A 19,959-nucleotide genomic window follows, 5' to 3' on the forward strand; every position below is an offset into this window, starting at 1 on the left:
TTTCATAATCTTAAGAACCATTTAAATACGTCAAAATATAGTAATGTTGTTTTAAAAACAATATGTAGGACTGAGATAGGCGAAGATGAACATGACAATACAGTCGTGAGTATAGATACAAGCTCAGCTTATGATGACTCAGTAGTAAACTCAGAATCCTGTTCTGCTGATCAAGTAGAAGAGGACTCTTTTTTAGATATAAAAATTGTAAAAACGGTACATCTCTGATGCTCTTGAACATTCAGTCAATAAGAAATAAAGTAGATGAACTCTATATATTCTTAGATGACCATAAGTTCCCTAATATTGTTTTGCTAACAGAACACTGGCTGGAGATGGAAGAGCCTCTGCACGTACCAAATTACATTACTATTGCAAAATATTCGAGGCAGAACAGCCAGCATGGGGGCACATTGATCCTCATCAACATGGATTTTATTAAAAATAATTATTTCACTGAGATTAAAAACTTTGATTGTATGTTGGCTGAGAAGGAGTTCGAATTCTCTTGTATATATAGTGAAAATCATAAATTATTTATTATTTGTCTATATCGTTCCCCATTATCCAGTGAAAATCGTTTTTTAGAAAGATTGGAAGTCTTGCTATCACAGATTCCTTATAATGCGACTGTAATTCTCACTGGAGATTTCAATATAAATTTTAAAGACAAAGCCTCAATGTCAACAAAATCGTTAGAAAATTTATTAATCAGCTTCAATTTAGAGATGCATGTTGAATTGCCAACACGTCACTCAAAATATTCTAGTTCTATAATTGACTATGTTTGTTCTAACATGAAGGGTATCAAATGCGACGTCATCAATGCAGGTCTATCGGATCATGAAGCAGTAATGTTTTATTTACCTCAGACATTTGAAAAAAGTAGTAGAAAAAAATATATGGGTAGGATATTTAGCAAGAAAAACTTTGATGGATTTAAGAAGAATTGTAATATGCTCAACTGGGATCAAGCAATGATATGTAAGGATCCTTTATCCAAATTTCATTCAATTCTTTCTGATGTATTTAATATAAGCTTTCCTCTTAAGCTAATCAAGAAAAAAGCTAAAAAACCCTGGTTGACAAAGGGTATCAAAATTTCAGCGAAAAATCTACGATCCCTACATATGATTAGAAAATTTGCCAATGAAAATGAAATCTTCACTTCTTTTTATAACAGGTATAGGTCCATTTATAGAAAAACCTTGAAAATGGCTAAGAAGGTATACTATAGGAACAGAGTAGAAAATGCAAGTCACAGGCAAAAAGAGAGCTGGAAAATTGTCAATGACTTCAGAGGTAGAAACAACTCTGCTCCTGTGAAAACAAATTTAGAATGCAACGATATCAATGAATATTATTGCTCAGTTGCAGAAACTGTTTCTAAACAGATTATTTCCTCAAAGGATCCACTGATTTATTTAAATCACATCTCTGTTTCTGAATCTTTCTTTTTCACGCCTACGGATACAGTAGAGATGAAACAAATCTTTAATGAAATTAAAAATAAAAATGCATCTGGGTGGGATGACTTATCTATAAAAATATTTTCACATCTTCCCGACTCGGCTATTATGGTACTAGTTGAATCAGTAAATGTTTCATTTGCAACAGGAGTTTTTCCATCATGTTTAAAAAACGCAATAGTAATTCCAATACATAAGGGGGGTGATACTGATAATCCCGCAAATTTCAGACCAATTTCAATGTTACCCACACTTTCAAAAATAATAGAGAAACTCGTGAAAAAAAGAATAATGGCCTTTCTGAATAAGCATAACACTATTATTTCTACACAATTCGGATTTCAAAGAGGGAAAGGAACAAATGATGCAATTTTCAACCTTCTTCAAAACGTTTACCTGAATCTGAATGATAGGGAAGTTGCAGCAGCAGTTTTCTGTGATCTGACAAAGGCTTTCGACTGTGTTAATCACAAAATTCTGTTGCAAAAATTAGAGAAATATGGGTTTAGAGATGTAGCAATCCAGTGGTTTGAGTCTTATTTATCCGGACGGAGTCAAAGCGTATTTCTTCAAGGCAACTTATCACACAAATTAGAAATTAAATGGGGGGTACCTCAAGGATCAGTTCTGGGACCCACCCTTTTCTTAGTCTATATAAATGATCTAGCCTCAATTGATATTTCCGGAGAGTTCACTCAATTTGCAGATGACACCACAATACTTTGGCATGATAAAAATGGCACACAATTGCATCAAATGATTGAGAATGATATTAGAAAAGTTAAAGATTGGTGTGATGCTAATAGGTTGTCTTTCAATATATCAAAAACTAACATCCTAACTTTCAAATGTAATCTTCAAGAACTTCATATAGGAAATCAGGTGATAAGTTATATGTCGGAAACAAAATTCCTGGGTTTATATATAGATGATAAATTGAAATTCGAAAGTCACATTGAAAAACTCAGAAGAAAATTGGCATCAGGATGTTTCGCTGTAAGAACCATTTCATGGGAACTTGGTATAGATATGGCAAAAAGTGTGTATTATGCTTTAATCGATTCACATTTGAGATATGGAATCTGTTTTTGGGGATCATGTAGTCGATATGTCTTCAATATGATTTTTGTTTTGCAAAAACGAGCAGTAAGGTATATGTGCAAAGCTAAATTCCGGGATTCTTGCAAGCCACTCTTTATAAAACATAAAATCTTAACATTACCTTGTATTTTTATCTTAGAATCAGTATGTCTCATGCATAGCAAATTTAAAAACAAACCTCATGAATTGTCTCAATACAACACAAGACAAGCACTAAATATAACCTTACCAATTCCAACATCGACACAAATAAAAAATTCCATATTTTATAATGGTAAAAAATTATTCAATCACCTACCAAATGAGATAAAAATTTTAGATAGCAAAAAACAATTCAAAAGTACCGTAAAAAAACTTCTATTGACGAAGGCTTTCTACTCATTAGATGAATTCTACTGTATGAACTTTTAATGCGTGAAATTCGACTTCGTTATACATTATTATTTAATTTGTTTCAGTGATACTTATATTTTATTTATATTTATATGAACTTCATTTTATATTTACACCTCTTTGTTGTTAATATTCGTACAAAGCAAATTTTTATTGTGACAATTTTAATATTTTATGTACATGCATTGTATAATTGCACATGTTGTTGTTAAGTGTTTTAGAGTTATATATGTATATGTGTGTGTATGTGTATGTATGTATATGTGTATATGTATGTATGTGTATATATGTATATAAAATTGTGATCATTTTTATTATTTTCATGTACTTATATTTCATATTTTGTATTTTATATTTCATATTTCATATTTTGTTGACCAGTACGAGGATAATGTATCAAATTTCCTTTGACTCAGATGTGCGTCTATCGTAGTCCAATTATAATTATTATCACTTTTTCTACCTCACTATTTATCATATCGATATATATCTAAAGGTGATTGTTGTGTTATTTTGTTCTTTTATTTTGTAAACGACTTTGTCAATGAGAATTATGTTCTTCAGACAATAAAGTATATTTTGATTTGATTTGATTTGAAGTAAATCTTATCTTAAATTAATCACTCCTAAAAATATAACCCTTTCAACTTAAATAATATTAAGAAGAAGCAGCAAACTTCTAACCTAGCTAACCTATAAATTCTCATTTTGTTATGATTTTGTTGTGATGTGTGGAATTTGCTGCATATTTTCCAAAAAAACAACAATCAATATCAACTTAAATGAAACAGTAACTATTTACATTGTTTATACCATTTCAAGTTATAATTAATTATTTTTCAGTTTGACTTGTTGAGAAATAATATTGCCAGAAGAGGGCCAGACAGCTTTGACATAAAACATTTCTCCACAAAAAGTAACCATGATTTACTATTTGCCGCTAGCGTACTTTGGCTACAGGGATGTCACAGTACAAAACAACCCCTGCAAAATGATCGATCAGTATTCATTTACAATGGAGACATCTTTGAAAGCTTGAAGGATTATAGAAGTGCCGAAAGTGATACTGAAGCATTATTTGAATTGTTCAACAATACAGAGAGTGTCTTTTACGAACTGGTAAAACTGCATGGCCCGTACGCTTTCGTGTATTTTGACAAAAACGAGGAGGAACTATATTTTGGTAGAGATCTTTTTGGTAGAAAGAGTTTGCTACTTGGTAAAAAGGGTGATTTGATTGTTTTGAGCAGCGTCAGTCGAAAAATCCATGACTGCACGTTCATCGAACTGCCAAGCATCGGAATCTTTTGCTGGAACTTGAGAACTGATTTACTGTCGATCGACACATTCCAGTACGACAGCCCCAACTTTCAGAGCAAATTGGAGGAACTAGAAACGTTTTTAGATAAAAAAATAGTGGTCAAGAACAGGGAAAATATCACCAAAATACTACAGTTTCAAGAACCCACTTCTCAGTGTATTTCTCTTTACAAGACACTGGAGGACGTAAAAACAGGGAATAATTTTTCTGTGCTTCTCAAGAATAAAGACTGGTTGAATAAAGTCACTCAACTGAAGACTTTACTGGAAAAATCAATACAAACAAGAATTTCCAACCTTCCCAATTATTGCAAAGATTGCATCAAGGATAAACTCATCTGCCAACACCCGCTGGTAGGAGTTTTATTCTCAGGAGGTGTAGACTGCTCCATTTTAGCCCTTCTTGCAGACCAATTCATTGACAAATCCCGCCCGATAGACCTGTTCAACGTAGCCTTTGACGAAACCAAAAACTACCAAACGCCTGACAGACAAACTGGTCTACAAACGCTCGAAGAGCTTAGGAGGTTGTGCCCTCTCAGGGAATGGAGATTTTTCGAAATAAACATACCTCGAAAGGAACTGGATGAAGCAAGGCAGTTTCATATAGCAGATTTGATACATCCGCTGAAGAGCGTTCTTGATGACAGTCTGGGGTGCGCCTTGTGGTTTGCTGGTAGAGGAATGACGGGTGGCGAAAAGTCTCCCTGCAGGGTAATTTCAAATAAATAATTTTCGTTTGTTGGTTCATTCAGTTCTCTTAATTAGTAGAAAATATATATTTCTTCTTCTTATTAAGGTCATGTTCCCAAAAGTGAATATTTGTCATGACAGCTCTACATTCAACCTAAAAAAAGGTTAATATGCATCTTCTTCTTTTTTTATTTACTACCTTGGTTGGTTGGGCTCTCTAACCATAGTCGGCGATGTTTTTGTATTGAAGGAGCCTAATATGCTTTTATGATATGTTTTTTCAAGGTGTTCTGGATTGGCGTTTGGTATCAGTGGTCAATGTAAAAATGACACATTAGGTAGGGATTTGTGGTTCTGAAAAGATTGGCGATATCTTACAGTATGCTCCTTTTAGTAATATTGAGCTAATAATTGTAGTCGGACACAATTTCTTTTAAAACAGCTGTTATTTTTATGTTGACCGTTAACGATACCAAGCGCTAACTGAGAACGCCTCTCGTTGCCTTAATTTTCTCTTTAACAAAGCGAAGCTGTTAAAGAGAAAATGAAATATTTTTTTTTTCTGATTGAGTTGCAAAAACACAAATGTAGAGGATATCACTTTATTCACTTAATTTCTTGTTAGCTATGCAAACTTAACATGAAATTTTAGGCAATATTTTTTTTCAATTGGAACATATAACATTTCTTATGGACTGCACAGACTTTTTTAAAAAAGTTTTCGGATTGTAGGCAAAAACTAAGAGAAATGGCCCACAAATTAATCCTTGCTGAACACCCTAAATAATATCTATTGCTATATACTTCCTGTCCTTTGAGACTGGAGTAGTTCTAAAGGTGTTCCTCTCAAATCATATTTTGAAACTTTTGTTAGCAACATTTCGCAGTCCACATGATCAAAATCTGGCTTTCAATAAAGCTTTTTTGCATTACTTTGAACCTAGATGTTATTTCTCTGAGTGTGCCATTCTAGGTTTTGTTAGTAGGCATGGGAGCAGACGAGCTCTTCGGCGGTTACACGAAACACCGTGCGGCCTTCAAGAAGCAGTCGTGGCTAGGTCTACACGAGATCCTGAAAGAAGACTGGCAGAGTCTGCCCTACAGAAATCTAGCGAGAGATGACAGAGTAGTGTCGGATCATGGACGACAACTGAGGATGCCTTATTTGGATGAGAGCTTGGTGGAATTCGTTCTGAGTCTTCAGTGCTGGGAGAGGTAAAACTAGTTCAAAAATTCACAAAAAGAGTGAGCATACTTGGTACTGGCTGTAAATCAAATTATTTAAATGAACAGTCCGTTCAGGCCAGTATACCTACAACAGTATACTTATGTCTCACTTAGCGTCGGTCCCTTTGATGTTAGTGTCCAGGAGTTTCAGTTTTTACAATGCGTATTTACGTTTTTGACACTAATGACATTTCTCCCTACTACAATCTCAACCAAAGCGTCTAAACACTGCTCAACATACCAACTATTCATATAAACTGCTCAAAAAAAATACAGTTGATGAAAACCATGTTAGGCACCTGAGAAAATTTTACAAATGATAATTTTGCATTTGTGTAATATTCAAGTAACCCAGATCATTTGGACAATGATGAACTGTGTTTCAAGTAGATTTTAAAAATTAATGGAATCGGCAGATGTTCATATTCGGATGTTACAAAATATATTTTCATTTAAACAAGTAGTGTTCAATCATACAAAGATAATTTTTTTGTATGTATGTACTAACTATAAATGTATGTGAGAGTTTTCGGAGAAGTTATGAATTATTTACACCGTATGATAATTAATAGATTGTTTTGCTGTTTTCAGCTTTTACCCAAGTAAAAATTGACGTTATAATCACTGACAAGCCTAAATGCATTTTGACTATACCTTTTTATATGTTTTCAGACAGAAAACAACTACTTCTTTAGCTAATAACTAGACAAATATTGAAACATGTACAATTGATATTGGAATCTATACAAGTGTAGATGTCTAATCAACCCCGAAAAGTTGCTGCGTTGATTAAAAATAGCTATTCTAAATAAACATGTCCTATTAGTCAACAACTTCTTATATAATGTAAATTTTACTATCAAAAATACCTTACGACTGTTAACATTTTGGAATCCAATTCTCTTTAGACATAAGTGTAAAGATTCTCACTTTGGAAAAACAACTTTGCAAGAGCTCTCTAGGACAAATAGTGGGACTTCGCCTGATTCGAACAAGGAACCAACTGCGGACCTTTTTAAAGTGTTCCTCATCAGTGCAGACCATGCTATCACAGGGACTCGGAATTCCTCCTAGAGAGCTCTTGCAGAGTTGTTCCTTCAAAGAAAGGATCTTTGCAATTATGTCCGAGTTATAATTCAACATCTGTTGGGAAAGTTGCCCGAGAAGTAGTATACAAAGGTATAGACATTTCCAAAATGAATGTTTGCGACAGTCCCTAAATAATTTCAAGAAAGTTTTTTCTCCTGACCTGACTGATAAGTACAGTGGAAGAAAATAAAACTATATAGCCTATAGTGTATCTGGAAAAGCTTTAGTGGGATTGCAGTCAAAATTCTTGGTACTAGGTCAAAGAAGACTCCGTATTTTCGTCAAGCTTTCGATAGTTTATTTCTACCTTCCTTAAATAAGAAATCAACTCAGGCTTTGAATACACTTTATTCAGAAAACAAACAAATTTTTCAGTAGGTTGGGTGAAACCAATGAAATTCGACAACTATGGAAGGGTTGCGTGCCTGTCTTGAACTCGTCGTTTCCGCAACTCCTGGGTCTGCGTGTAGAAAATTCAAACCAAAAATCACCCAAAGTATAAGTATACTGTGTCCCTACACTATAGGTTATTGGACTGACACCTATCATAAAACAACTACTCCCCTGGCTAATACCATGAAGAGCGTTGGATTATATCCGACTGGAGTTAGAGCGAGATTCTTCACTGACGTTATTCCTGCATATGCTGTTGGCGATACAATTCCGGTTTGTTATGTTTAAACATGGCCAAGCACTGCTCAGAATCATCAAGAAGTTCTTGTTTTTGGTCAACAGTGAGTTCACGCGGCACCCAATTTTAACAGAGCTTTCTCATAAGTCAAATGCTTATGCAATATAAAGCTAACACGTTATTTTGATATCTTTACAATGCAACTTCACTTTTCGATCATTCAAAACTATTTTGTAGTTTTTTTTTAATGTTTTCTGGCCTCATTTAGACTTCCACTATGTTTGCATCATCAGTGTCTCTATGACCACGTTTGAAGTCAGCAAACTAACATTTAATTGCTGTTTCTGACGGAGTGGAGTCCTTATAACATTTTTCAAGCCAGTGCTTTGCTTTAACGGTACTTTTTCCCATCAAGAAGCAGTGTAAAATTAAAACGCGAAATTGTTTTTGATCCATCGTTTGAAAACAAGAAAAGTGTGATAACTCACAAACTTATGAGTAGCTTTTCTGTGTTGTACAATAATAATAAATATTTTGGCAATCGACAAATCTACTATAAAATAATTACTCAACAGATAATGTCTTATCCAACGTATTTTGCAGGTCTTACCCTTCCGATAAGGTTGTTCAAGGCTTTGGAGAGAAAATACTACTCAGAAGTTTAGCTCATCACATTGGTTTAACAGAAGCCGCTCTACTGAGGAAGAGAGCTCTGCAGTTCGGATCGAGAATAGCAAACAAAAAGGAAAATGCTCATGAAACATCAATAAAATTATGTTGAGAAAAGTTGTAGATTTTTTAAACCCATTTTAATGAATAATTCTTCAATGGTGAAATGGTCAAGGATAAGGATTGATGGGATGTGTGGAAAACAACGTACAATACTTGTATTTATCACTTACATTTAAAATAGTATAAATGGTCAAGGTTAAGGATTGATGGGATATGTGGAAAAACAACTTACAATAATTAGTATTTGTCACTTACATTTAACATAGTATAAAATCTACTATAGAGTTCAAGGATATAGAAGCTATCACAATTTAGCGGCACTTGCGCCAGGAATTAGGACCTATTGATTAAAGGTCTCTCAGATGCAGCAAATGGAGAGTCATCGAATTGCCGAAGGTGAATCTATAAAAAATAATTATTCAGAAACAAAACAAAGAATTACCTCTCACTTAGGAAAACAGATCGTTATACATGCGTCATCAATACCTGGTGTGATAAAATAATGTTTTCATATAGTGAAAGACGAATAGAACTTTTGTTTGGATCATAGCTTGCATTGAGTACATCGAAGAGATAGCTAAATCTGTTTGATGGCATTTTTCATTTGTAATTGTTGCATAAACTATACTGCAGAGTGTTGATATGAGAAGAAACAGTTTTTGTAGAAAAAATTTGACTCTAGTAAAACGTAATTTCAATGGCAACATAAACAAATCTTATCTCCTAATGAAATAATCCGATAGTTACCTATTTTGATTGATCAGGGATAATTTAACACAGTATGTCTGTAGTTTAGAACTAGACTAGTTTTAAACTCCAGAATCACCAGAAGATGGCAAATGAGACTTGGCCGAAACGTTGTGGAAATAATCCTTGTGAAGATCAAACGACAGAACACGGAGAACAAGTCTTCAATGATATCGCTAAGTTTATATTAAACAGGAAAAATCATGGCTATTCCACTAGATCACAAGACCTTTCAGTAGTTCCCCATTGAACTGCTCAACATTAAAAAAGTCGCCTGTACTTTGGACCTAAAATATTCAACAAATTGGACACCTCGATAAAAGATTTCAGTAGTATATCGGTTCTCAAGCCAAGGTTGAAAGCCTACCTCCTTAGGGACCAATTTGCAGTATATGTCAACAAATCACTAACTAGTTTTACTTGCAAATAATTGAATTTAACAGGGCATACATCTATATACTCAAATTCGATTGTCCTAATTTAAACAAATCTTAAAAGGGAATTTCAATAATCATATCTTTTTCTCAATTTGATGTTTTTTTCTCAACAATTTTCTCCTGTAAGATGAGATTTTCTTACATACAGAATGGGTTATACCATTGGACGATTAAAATTCAAATAATCAAATTAGGTTCTACAAAGGGTTTGAATGAATATTATTATTATTATCTTATCATTATATCAGTGAAAAAACTTCCCCCACCAGAACAAAGATACTGTCTCTCGACACACGTTTTGCTAACCAAGTTAGCATCTTTAGGAGATGACCGAGACCTGCAGTCTTGGAGTGACCACCTTTTTGTTCTGGTTTCAAAAAAATTCTGTTCAAAATCCGTTTTCCGATAACTAGCTGCCGCCTTCCCGAACGACACCACTCAAAAGCCGAAATGTGTGCGAGCCAAGGATTAAAGAGGTCTTACTTTCAAACGTGCGACTCCTAGCTGACTCAAAATCCGAAATTATTTGAAATTTCCATTACTTTGTCGACTTATTTTGGATGCACGGATTGATGACGCATACGTTAAGATCTATTTACCAAACTGTATACAGCCACTAATCGGCAAAATCATTGTTCGTACCTGCAAATGTAAGTTGACCTCTCCGTATCGACTGAGATAAGGAAAATTCCCTCCCGATTTGAGGTGGGCAAGTTTGGCATTGGGGTAACACTTGCAAAGCTCCTCCCGCACATTTCCAGAGAGAGCGCATTCGTCAAAAACGTCTATTATGGTGACTGGAAGAGCGACAAGTTTGTGAGCTTGAACGTACCCTCTGTGGCAGTTTAGTGTGAGTCTGCTTGCAAGATCAGTCTGTGGGATACTTTCCAGCTGAAAGGAAATTCTGACAATGAATATGTGGATAAGTCTATCACGTTGTATGACTATTCTGATAGAGCTTTTTAGGCTATAGCTTGTAATCACTAAACCGCATCATTAGACAATAGAAGAGAGGGAGTCTGATCACGGCTGATCAGTTAAAGAAATCTCTCTTTACTTCAGGAGAGCCTTTGGAATCTCTTTAATCCTTCTTCAATCACATGTTTGCGAGTAATTCTTCATTCAATCGTGATACCTGATTACAATATGACATTTCAGAACTTGTAATCAGTCAAAGCCAAAATATGCTTTATTGTCTGAGAAGTCATATCTCATTGAAAAAGCTTGGTTAAAATAATTGAAAAAACAAAATTACACATTTTAGCTATCGCTACTTAGTCAGGTATAACTGTACACTATAAAATAATATACATTGCTAGTGTGAGTAGAATAGAAATGTATTCATCATTAAAAATTTCATACATGTAGCACATACAGATATAAAATTTTATCAGACTAGTCAAAATAGAACATAAAGCGACTGCGCTTATCTATAATTACAATGTCTATATACATGTTAAGAAAGAAAGAAATTTTATTGAGCTCAAATTACAATTTCTGTTACATTAGAAAATATCTGCAATAACAAAGTTTGTTTAGGTACGTCATACTGAAAATATAAAAAATATACATAGAGTACATAAAAAAATCTCACAATAGTTGTGACTCACACTATAAATACACATATATACACACATATAGGTACATATATTAGGTACACCGACAATTGAATCCCTCATCAATCTCATAGAAGCCTTGGGTGACAAGTGAAATTTTTATTCTTTGATATGAAGGTCTTTCCACTCACTAGGCAAAGTGTTATATATTTTTATGGGAAGAAACTCCGTTTGTTTGACTGTATTTTGATAACGCATCTTCGGTAGCCTGATGATAACTTTGTGTTTTGTATCATAATTGTGAATGCTGGAGCCACTATTATATTTATTTTTATGTACAAACAAAACTGCTTCTAGAATATACATGGAAGGTAATGTAAGTATGACCCATTTTATGAAGATTGGTTTAGCATGGGTTCTGGAATCAACTTTTTCTAAATCTCTCATCTTTTTTTGGATAATGAATACTTCACTTGCATGTGAGGAAGCACCCCATATCAGTATTCCATAATTTATGGTGTTCCATGGTATGGTATTCCATGTTAGCAGTTAAGTAGACATATGAATAAGATGCAAGAACGGTGATTAGCTTAAATTTGTTAAAACTGTAAAGTAATTATACAATAATACCTAGAGTTGTACAAATTCTTCAGTAGAATAAAATGCATCTTTTGTAAGGTAGTCAAGTAAAGCACTTTGGAATTCAGTGAAACTACATATGTTTCCAAATAGCTAAAGTGCTCTATTATAGCAGATGATACCCTGATAACTTGAGGATCCCTGACCAAGAGCCAGTCGAGAGTAGGGTAATCGCAATTCATTACCATTCCAAGTGTAATGTTAATGTATCATGTTGATTTTAATGTAGCTTGATTCATATTTCTTGATAATCATTGTTATGATGAAGACATACAGTGAAGGCAATGTTGATAGTGCCTGCCATACATCTTATTATCCTTTTTTGTCATATGGGCGGGATTTCCCCAAAAGGTCAGCCCATAAGACATTACAGACTGTATGAGTCCAAAATACGTCAGTTTGAGTACCTGCAATGAAACAGTTCCCCGCAACTATCTCATTACAAAACATAAGCTATTCATTTTTTGAGGTAAAAGGTTGTTTTTTGCTACTATTTGGCTTGTATCATCTACATATGTTATAGTTTTATTTGGTAACAAAGATGCAAGTACTATATCACTCATAAAGATTATGAAAAATAGCGGGGCCAGTGTTGATCCTTGTGGGACTCCCATTGTAAGTAGGGCAGGTTCTGATTTTATCGAATCAATAACTACTACTTGCATCCTGTTTTTTAGATATGAGGCAACCCAGTCATTGGCTACCCCACTAATCCCCATTCGGTAATGTTTTTGAAGAAGTAATTCATGATTAATGGTGTCGAAATCTCCGGTAAGATCAAAATATAAGCAGACTGGGAATTGCTTCTCATTTAGGTTCATATATATGTGATCACAGAGTTCATTTATCGCAGATGTTGATTTTTTTCTGCCTAAAGCAGTGCAGGAATAAGTTTGTGATGTTCAGTGAATTTACTCAATCTCATATAGTAGCTATAATCAATTATTTTTGCTTACGGTCTGTAGTTGTCTACTTCATTTTTAGATCCTTTGTTACCATGTAATTTCCTTAGAAACTTTATTTTTCAAGAAAATACCAAATTATACTTTTTGACGTCTATTGACCTTTTTTGACAATCAACAACTACAACTTTTTTATAAACATATCTCATTGTTGGTAATTGAAAATGCAACACACCCTGTATTGTACATCAATAATTTATTTTTAGTTATTATTTTGACATTTTTGTATGTATATGAATGACTGTCAGATACAAGTTCATCATAATATATATATAAATTATTGATATGTTCAATATAACGTTTAGAAGTAACTCAGGCTTATTGTAATTACACCTTTGCACTGCCCTCATTGCATTTCCAACACTCATTCATAGCTAAGCAAATGGAATAAAAAATATATACTGAATGATAAACAAATAAACAAAATATATAATCTGTAACATTTACATTTTTTGAAAGGGATTTTTTTAAACAAACTATTTTGTCTACAAACTTTGTAAATTTTATTTTATATTGTTATATTTTATCTATTAGATATGTGAACTAAGTTCTGCTCAAATTGTGTTTCTGGGTATTTGTGCCTTTGAATTGTTTCTTTTCTTTTATTCTTTGAAGTGCTATACTCGTATATACCAGATTTTTAAACAAGCTTTATCAATAAGATTGTATTTTCTTGGACAATGAAGTAAATGTCTATCTATCTATCTTTCAAACGAATATAAAATTTCGATGATATCTCTCACACACAGTCCGCAGTTCTTCATTAACTTTTTCATAATTTTCAACCCAATACAATCTCAATTATCTTGTGTATCTCATTTGCTGTTTTTATTGACATTTTGATTAGCCAAGTTTTTATAGTTACATTTATAAACTACGCTGCAAAACATCCTCTTTTGTTCGTCTCAATATCTCTTTAGTGAGTTGGTTATAATCACAACACATGATTGATAAGCATGTTTTGCATTTCAACTTGTGTACGTTTGACCTTATGAGCTTGAGTTGTTTTAGATAACTTCTTGTTTACTTCATATCAATTATTGCCACAATTTTACATCCCAGTAGTTTTTCATGGTTTCAGGAGTATGCTCTATTAATTTTCACAAAAATATAATAACAATAATAATGAATGCTTCATTACGCAACAGGATTCACCCACTTACAGGGCTGTGAATTCATGATCAACAGTAATAATATTTTTTTCACAAACTGAGTAGATATACTTGAAGGCTGGCTGTAAATCAAATTATCTAAAAAAACAATTTGTTCAGACCAATTTCAAATTAACTACAGTGTAGATTAATGGACCGACACCTATCAGAAAACAACTATTCCCCTGGCTAATACCACGAAGGGCGTTGGATTATATCCGACAGGTGTCCATGCAGCACTCTTCTCTGAAATTATTTTAATTATTGTAACACACTTGCAGACCGGTTTCGAGCTGCTTGGCCATCGTCAGTGTAAGGCAGTATCTTTCATCTGTTGAGAAAACTTTTCCATACAGAGAGGCGGTTGGTGATGTTATGTATCTAATGACAGGTACAAGACCAGACAGTGTTGTTTCCAGGTCGTTAGAAGATCCCAGCAATTATAATGGGGAATGTTCCTCATTTTGGGTTGTTACAGCAAGTTTGAACAAAATAAAGTTGAGTTTGATTCATGAGTTTTTCAAATTCACTTAGAAAAGTATTCAAATTGTTGTTTCAAATGTTGGGTTTTAATTTTTAAAGGGATTTGTTTCTAATTCACATATTGGCAACAGCGCCTATATCGAGTTCAAATAATTTATACGTAGCTAGTCTACTTTAAGAAAGGAAAATTATCTTTATAAATCAACAATTAAGGCAAAATATAAATTATAGTTCAATACCACCTCCACAAGCCGCATAAACAACAGTTGTTTTGTTATTTATTTATATAGAGGAAGATAGGTTAAGTGCACAAAATGTCATGTCACAGAATGTCTCTGAACTCGGAATATAAGTAAACAGAACAGCACGCCTCTGAAATATGCCATCTTTGTTTGTCTCAAACAGGTAACAGATGCATTGTCCTTTATTAGCTATAACCGATGTTGCCAAATGGTGAAATAGAAACGAATCCCTTTAAATGTTGAGCGCATTATTTCATTCCTCATTTTTAAGTATTTAAATATTTTTTTAAAGAAAAAGGTTGAAATGATAAGTTTAAAATGCGTTGTTTCAGAGCTCTTTTATGAAAACTACTTGATTTTCGTCAGGAGGAACATTCCCCATTGTACCCAACTGAAACGAATACTTCGATACCTCAAAGGAACAACAGATTACGGTATAACGTATAAAGCAACCAATGTGGATGGCCTGAGAAGTTTAAGTGATACTGACCATGGCGGAGATGAAACAACAGGACGTTCAACAACAGGTGTTATTTGTATGTATGCTGGCGGTGTGACATCTTGGCTCAGTCAACGACAAACCTCAGTAGCTATTTCCTCAACGGAAGCTGAGATAGTAGCTGCAAATGAAGCTTCCCGTAAACTAATTTGGTTGAAACAGCTGTATGAAGAATTTTTGGATATGGAATGTAATCCAGTAACGCGGAATATCACAGACATACCAAACATATTCATATAAGACATTTCTTTGTAAGGAAACTGGTTTTAAATGGAGCAAGTTTGAGAATTTGACTAATAATAATAATAACATTGATAACAATAATAAAGAACATAATCGAAAAAAAAAAATAGAAATGTAAATGGAAAGTAAATTGAAGCGCAACAATAAATATTCAAGACATTGAAATGAAAAATAAAAAGAATGCCAACGAATAATTTCAGTACTCCAAATGCAATTTCTTTCGACAGAATCGACACTCACCCTTTCGACCATAAAATCTATAGCATCCACCATTTGGAGATCAACCTTCTCCGAACCGAAATTCCCCATGAGCATCCTCTTCAGCACCAGAGATGGAAGAATCCAGAAAATTGAGGCAGACTCGTGACTGTTGAATATGGAAGTGTCGACAAATGTATTGCATAATATCAAAGAGGATACTCTGGGACAATTTGAAGTGTATTCGGCAAACTTCTGAGCTAGATAACCCCCTGAAAAAGAAACACTATATGCTAGGTGGGTAAGAAATGAGTCGCAGCTATTAGATTAGCGATGAAGCCTGTTGGAACAGCAAAAAAATAGTAATATTGAAATTTATTCAAATAACACACTTTAATGTGAGATTACTACTTCTTCGCAAGCTAGAAGTTTACGGATTTAGAGGATCTGCATTACTTTGGTTTGAGACGTACCATTATCATCGGTGGCAGAATGTTCTATTAGATGGAATTTCATCAGAGGAACGTTTCAATGGCAGTATGGAGACAATTTAGCCTGATATATCGTTTTAAGTTCTTGATATTCCCTCTGATATAAACCGTTTTTATATACTTTGTTCAGCTCAGATAACTCAGTTAGTCTTCTACTAATTTCTCTCCACTGGATTTTTACGGCAGATCCTTTCATTTTCATTGCATTTTTTTTTATGTACTGTGAGTTGGTCTACTCCACTCTAATAATAATATTTTTTTCCTTTTGAAAGTAGTTTTGATTAAAAAAAAGAATGACAATATTGAAAAAACTGTTGTCAGTACATGCAGCATGTTTTTGGTTGAACATAAGGCTTTTTTTTTAGGTTCGAAATCAAAATATAATGTAAAATTGAATATTTTGATTTAAAAGAATTCAGATTTTTGTGGAAAAGTTTTAGGTTGTGTGAAAAAACTGGTGCACATAAAACTTATCGATCTTTTCATTACCTAAATACTCTTTTAGATGGTAGTTCTAGTTCCAATGGAACTTCTGAAAAACCATTTCAACCCCTTAGCTTGGATCGACTTCAATTTATTTTTCCAATAATGAGCACGATATTTTCTTTCCTTGATAACTATTTCTATGCTGTAATTATTATCTTTATCGTCAAAAATTAATTGTATTTATCTACAAAAGCAGTTAATAGAACTGAGAAATATGACTTATAAAAGATACCAAGCTTTTATCTACATATGCATTTTAAAAATAACTGATCATTCGTTGCATGTTTTTAACAAATTACAAGGTTCTTCACAATGAAAATATTCTACGTAATAATAATAATAATAAATGTTATAAATATTCTTGACCATCGCATCGTTTTCAGATTACTTGGTAAGGTATTCCAAGGAATAAGGATACTGTGATAAATAAATCGTTTCCAAGACACGTACAATGTTTATACTAGGGGAAAAAAGGGCAATATAGAAAAAAAAACGATTAACGAATTCGCTCAAATGAACATGTATGAAATATACAAAAAAAATATAACAATATGATGTTTTATAATAGAAGATATTTTTTTATTTTGCTGACATTCCTCAAAGAATTTGGTAAATGATTATATAATTTGAAACCATTACAATAAATCGACATTTTACCAATATTTGATCTAATATTCAAAACCCTTGGATTTTTTGAATGCCTTTTTTGAATAGTAAAGTTGATCACCAATTATTTCGAAAATCAAATTTGAATGTTTCAATTTGTTTTTTGCCAGACAAACAAAGATGCAAAGTTCATTGATATGTCTGATATACTTTTTGTCTGTATAAATCATTAGTTGGTTCCTTATAATCTAAATTGAAAATAGGAGGCCTGATCAAAATAAGATGAATTTCAATGTTCTCAAAAAATATTTATTCATTCATAAATTTCTATTTTGTCCATCTCAAAGTAGTCCCCCTGAGATATAATACACTTGTGCTGACGTTTTCTACAATCCTCAAAAGAAAAAGTCGCAGGGGGGCCAAGTCTGGTCAATATGGTGACTGTGGCATGATTACGAACACGTAATGAGTGAGCCGGTGCATAATCGTGATGCAAAAGCCAAGAACTGTTTTTCCACAATACAAAACAAAATTTTATCACTGTATACTCTATTTATTTTAGAAACAGTTTGTTGGATGCATAAACATAAAACAGAACTTTCCTCAATTGTCTATACCACCCGTCAGACCCTAAATTTGAGTCTTCCCATACGTAACTTTACTTTAACTAAAAATGATGTATTTTATAATGGTATCAAGATGTATAATCATCTTCCTAACTACCTGACATGCGTAGCAAACTGTACTGACGTCAACTAAAGATTTTCTTATCGAGAGGCCCTATTAAAGTTTGCAAAAATTCAATTATATTTTTAATACAGCTTGTCAAAACTAGAAAAAGACTTGATAATTATCTCTCACTCACTCCCATCGTCTTCTAATGAACGCACATCTAATGGGCTGGACCATAACGGAATTTAGAAAGCTCTTCCTACATTTGACAAGCTGTTCATATATTTTTGTGTTTTCATACATTGTTTAGGCATTTTAACAATAAAATGTTTCTATTTGTATGTACATAGAAGAACTGTTGATATTTTTTATTTCTTCCTGGTAATATTTGGTATAAGCGTGGTCCCAGATACGTTGCGTTTCTTTGTCCTATAGTTTTGTCACATCGTGGCGCATTTAAAGAGTATTGTAGGAGTGAATGATTGGTTCTATTTTGATGTTTCCTTTTTTAACATTACTCAGTATGCTCATACAAAAAAGTTGTCAAATGTCACATACACTTGCTTCTTTAAATAAGGCCTCAGTTGGAAGAGTTTTTTTCTATTAAATATAATTTTCTGTATCTATTTCTGTATGACATTTAGATTCCTAAAATAACAATCATTCACTCTTCCAAACCTATTATACCATAGGATAGTTGTGATTGTACAAGTGCAAAAGTACAATGTTTTCAAATGCTGAATGTCAAGAAAGTTTTTTAGGCGATTGAACTTTGAGAAAAAATATAAACAATTTTTATAGCTCAGAGGAAGACGATGCCAAATTCAATAGCGAACTCCAGAACCTATTTTCTCATGATGTTTCAAAGTGTTTGGACCATACTAGGTTATGATAAATAGCTAAAAGCAGTAACTCACCTAGAGAAGGACCAAATATATGGATCCTGTCCAACCCTAAATGATCCAGCAACTTCCTGAATCCCTCACAGAAGTCCCGTATGTTCCAATAAGCAGGAGGTTCGGCAGATATCACCCTTATACCTTTCGCAGATAGAGCAAGTGCTTGCTTGAAAAAAATATCAGCCGTTCCCGAAGCAGGGGGCAGACAAAACAGAGGGCAACGCACTGTTTTGGGGCCACAATCGTAGAGTTTCCATTCCTAAAATGAAAAATGAAAGGGCTTCCTCGATTCCAAATAGGTTTTAATTGGGACCCATCAAAATACACAGTTCTATGAAGTATTCAATGGGTACATCGGAAGATATTTACGAAACAAATATGAAATACAATACTGTTCGACGGGTTCTTAATCATAAAAACAAAGAATCATTTTTTTACCTTTGTGTTGTCTTTGTCCACAATTATAACTTTTAACGGTACACTACTACGAAAACTGCGGTATTCTGGTGATTGGCTTAAATTACTAGTACAACTCATAACTGTGGAACTATTTTAAAAACTCATTTCTACAAATAAAAAAAACTTTGAATTTTTGTAAACATAACCATGGAACAGGACTTGTCTATCTCTCTCTCTCAATATTTTTTGCCTTTGCTTGCTTTTAGGCGCATGAAGCCAAATGCAACAGAACTTATTTCTGATCCTTGGCGTTCCAACCATAGACATGTATATATGGACTGGGTTATCTCACTTTTACACTTTTTCCGATTTATACTTGCGGATCGCACAACGTCTTGGCCTCTGCGTCACAGCATCATGTGATAAATCAAATCCCAAAATGATCACGTTAAATAGCGTGACGTATCTGACGCTACATAAATGAGTGACGTAAATGCCAGGACGTGAATCTCGTCACCTTTTTTTAATGGCCGGAGTCAATGTTTATAATTACGTAATTTTTTCAATATTCTGTCTTTACTAGATTCTTTCAGA

General features: G+C 33.5%; 2 protein-coding genes across 2 annotated transcripts; one reads left to right on the forward strand and one right to left on the reverse strand.

The window, feature by feature from the left end:
* The first annotated feature begins 3,601 nt into the window (after positions 1-3,601).
* LOC111508727 (asparagine synthetase domain-containing protein CG17486) lies at positions 3,602-8,709 on the forward strand. Its single transcript, XM_074181339.1, has 4 exons — positions 3,602-3,753; positions 3,807-4,997; positions 5,950-6,191; positions 8,527-8,709. The coding sequence occupies exons 1-4, from the start codon at positions 3,691-3,693 to the stop codon at positions 8,702-8,704; spliced, it is 1,674 nt and encodes a 557-aa protein (XP_074037440.1). The 5' UTR covers positions 3,602-3,690; the 3' UTR covers positions 8,705-8,709.
* Positions 8,710-8,795: 86 nt separating this feature from the next.
* Positions 8,796-19,749, reverse strand: LOC111508726 (maspardin). Its single transcript, XM_074181340.1, has 5 exons — positions 19,405-19,749; positions 18,985-19,225; positions 15,855-16,084; positions 10,482-10,730; positions 8,796-9,057 (listed from the first exon to the last, which is right to left on the reverse strand). Exons 1-5 carry the CDS (start codon positions 19,501-19,503, stop codon positions 8,989-8,991), a joined length of 888 nt encoding a protein of 295 aa, XP_074037441.1. The 5' UTR covers positions 19,504-19,749; the 3' UTR covers positions 8,796-8,988.
* Positions 19,750-19,959: the final 210 nt, after the last annotated feature.

Source organism: Leptinotarsa decemlineata, unplaced genomic scaffold, assembly GCF_025532065.1.
Source record: "Leptinotarsa decemlineata unplaced genomic scaffold, Ldec_3_MD MMD2_tig00026307_RagTag_RagTag, whole genome shotgun sequence".
In the NCBI taxonomy this organism is placed as follows: domain Eukaryota; kingdom Metazoa; phylum Arthropoda; class Insecta; order Coleoptera; family Chrysomelidae; genus Leptinotarsa; species Leptinotarsa decemlineata.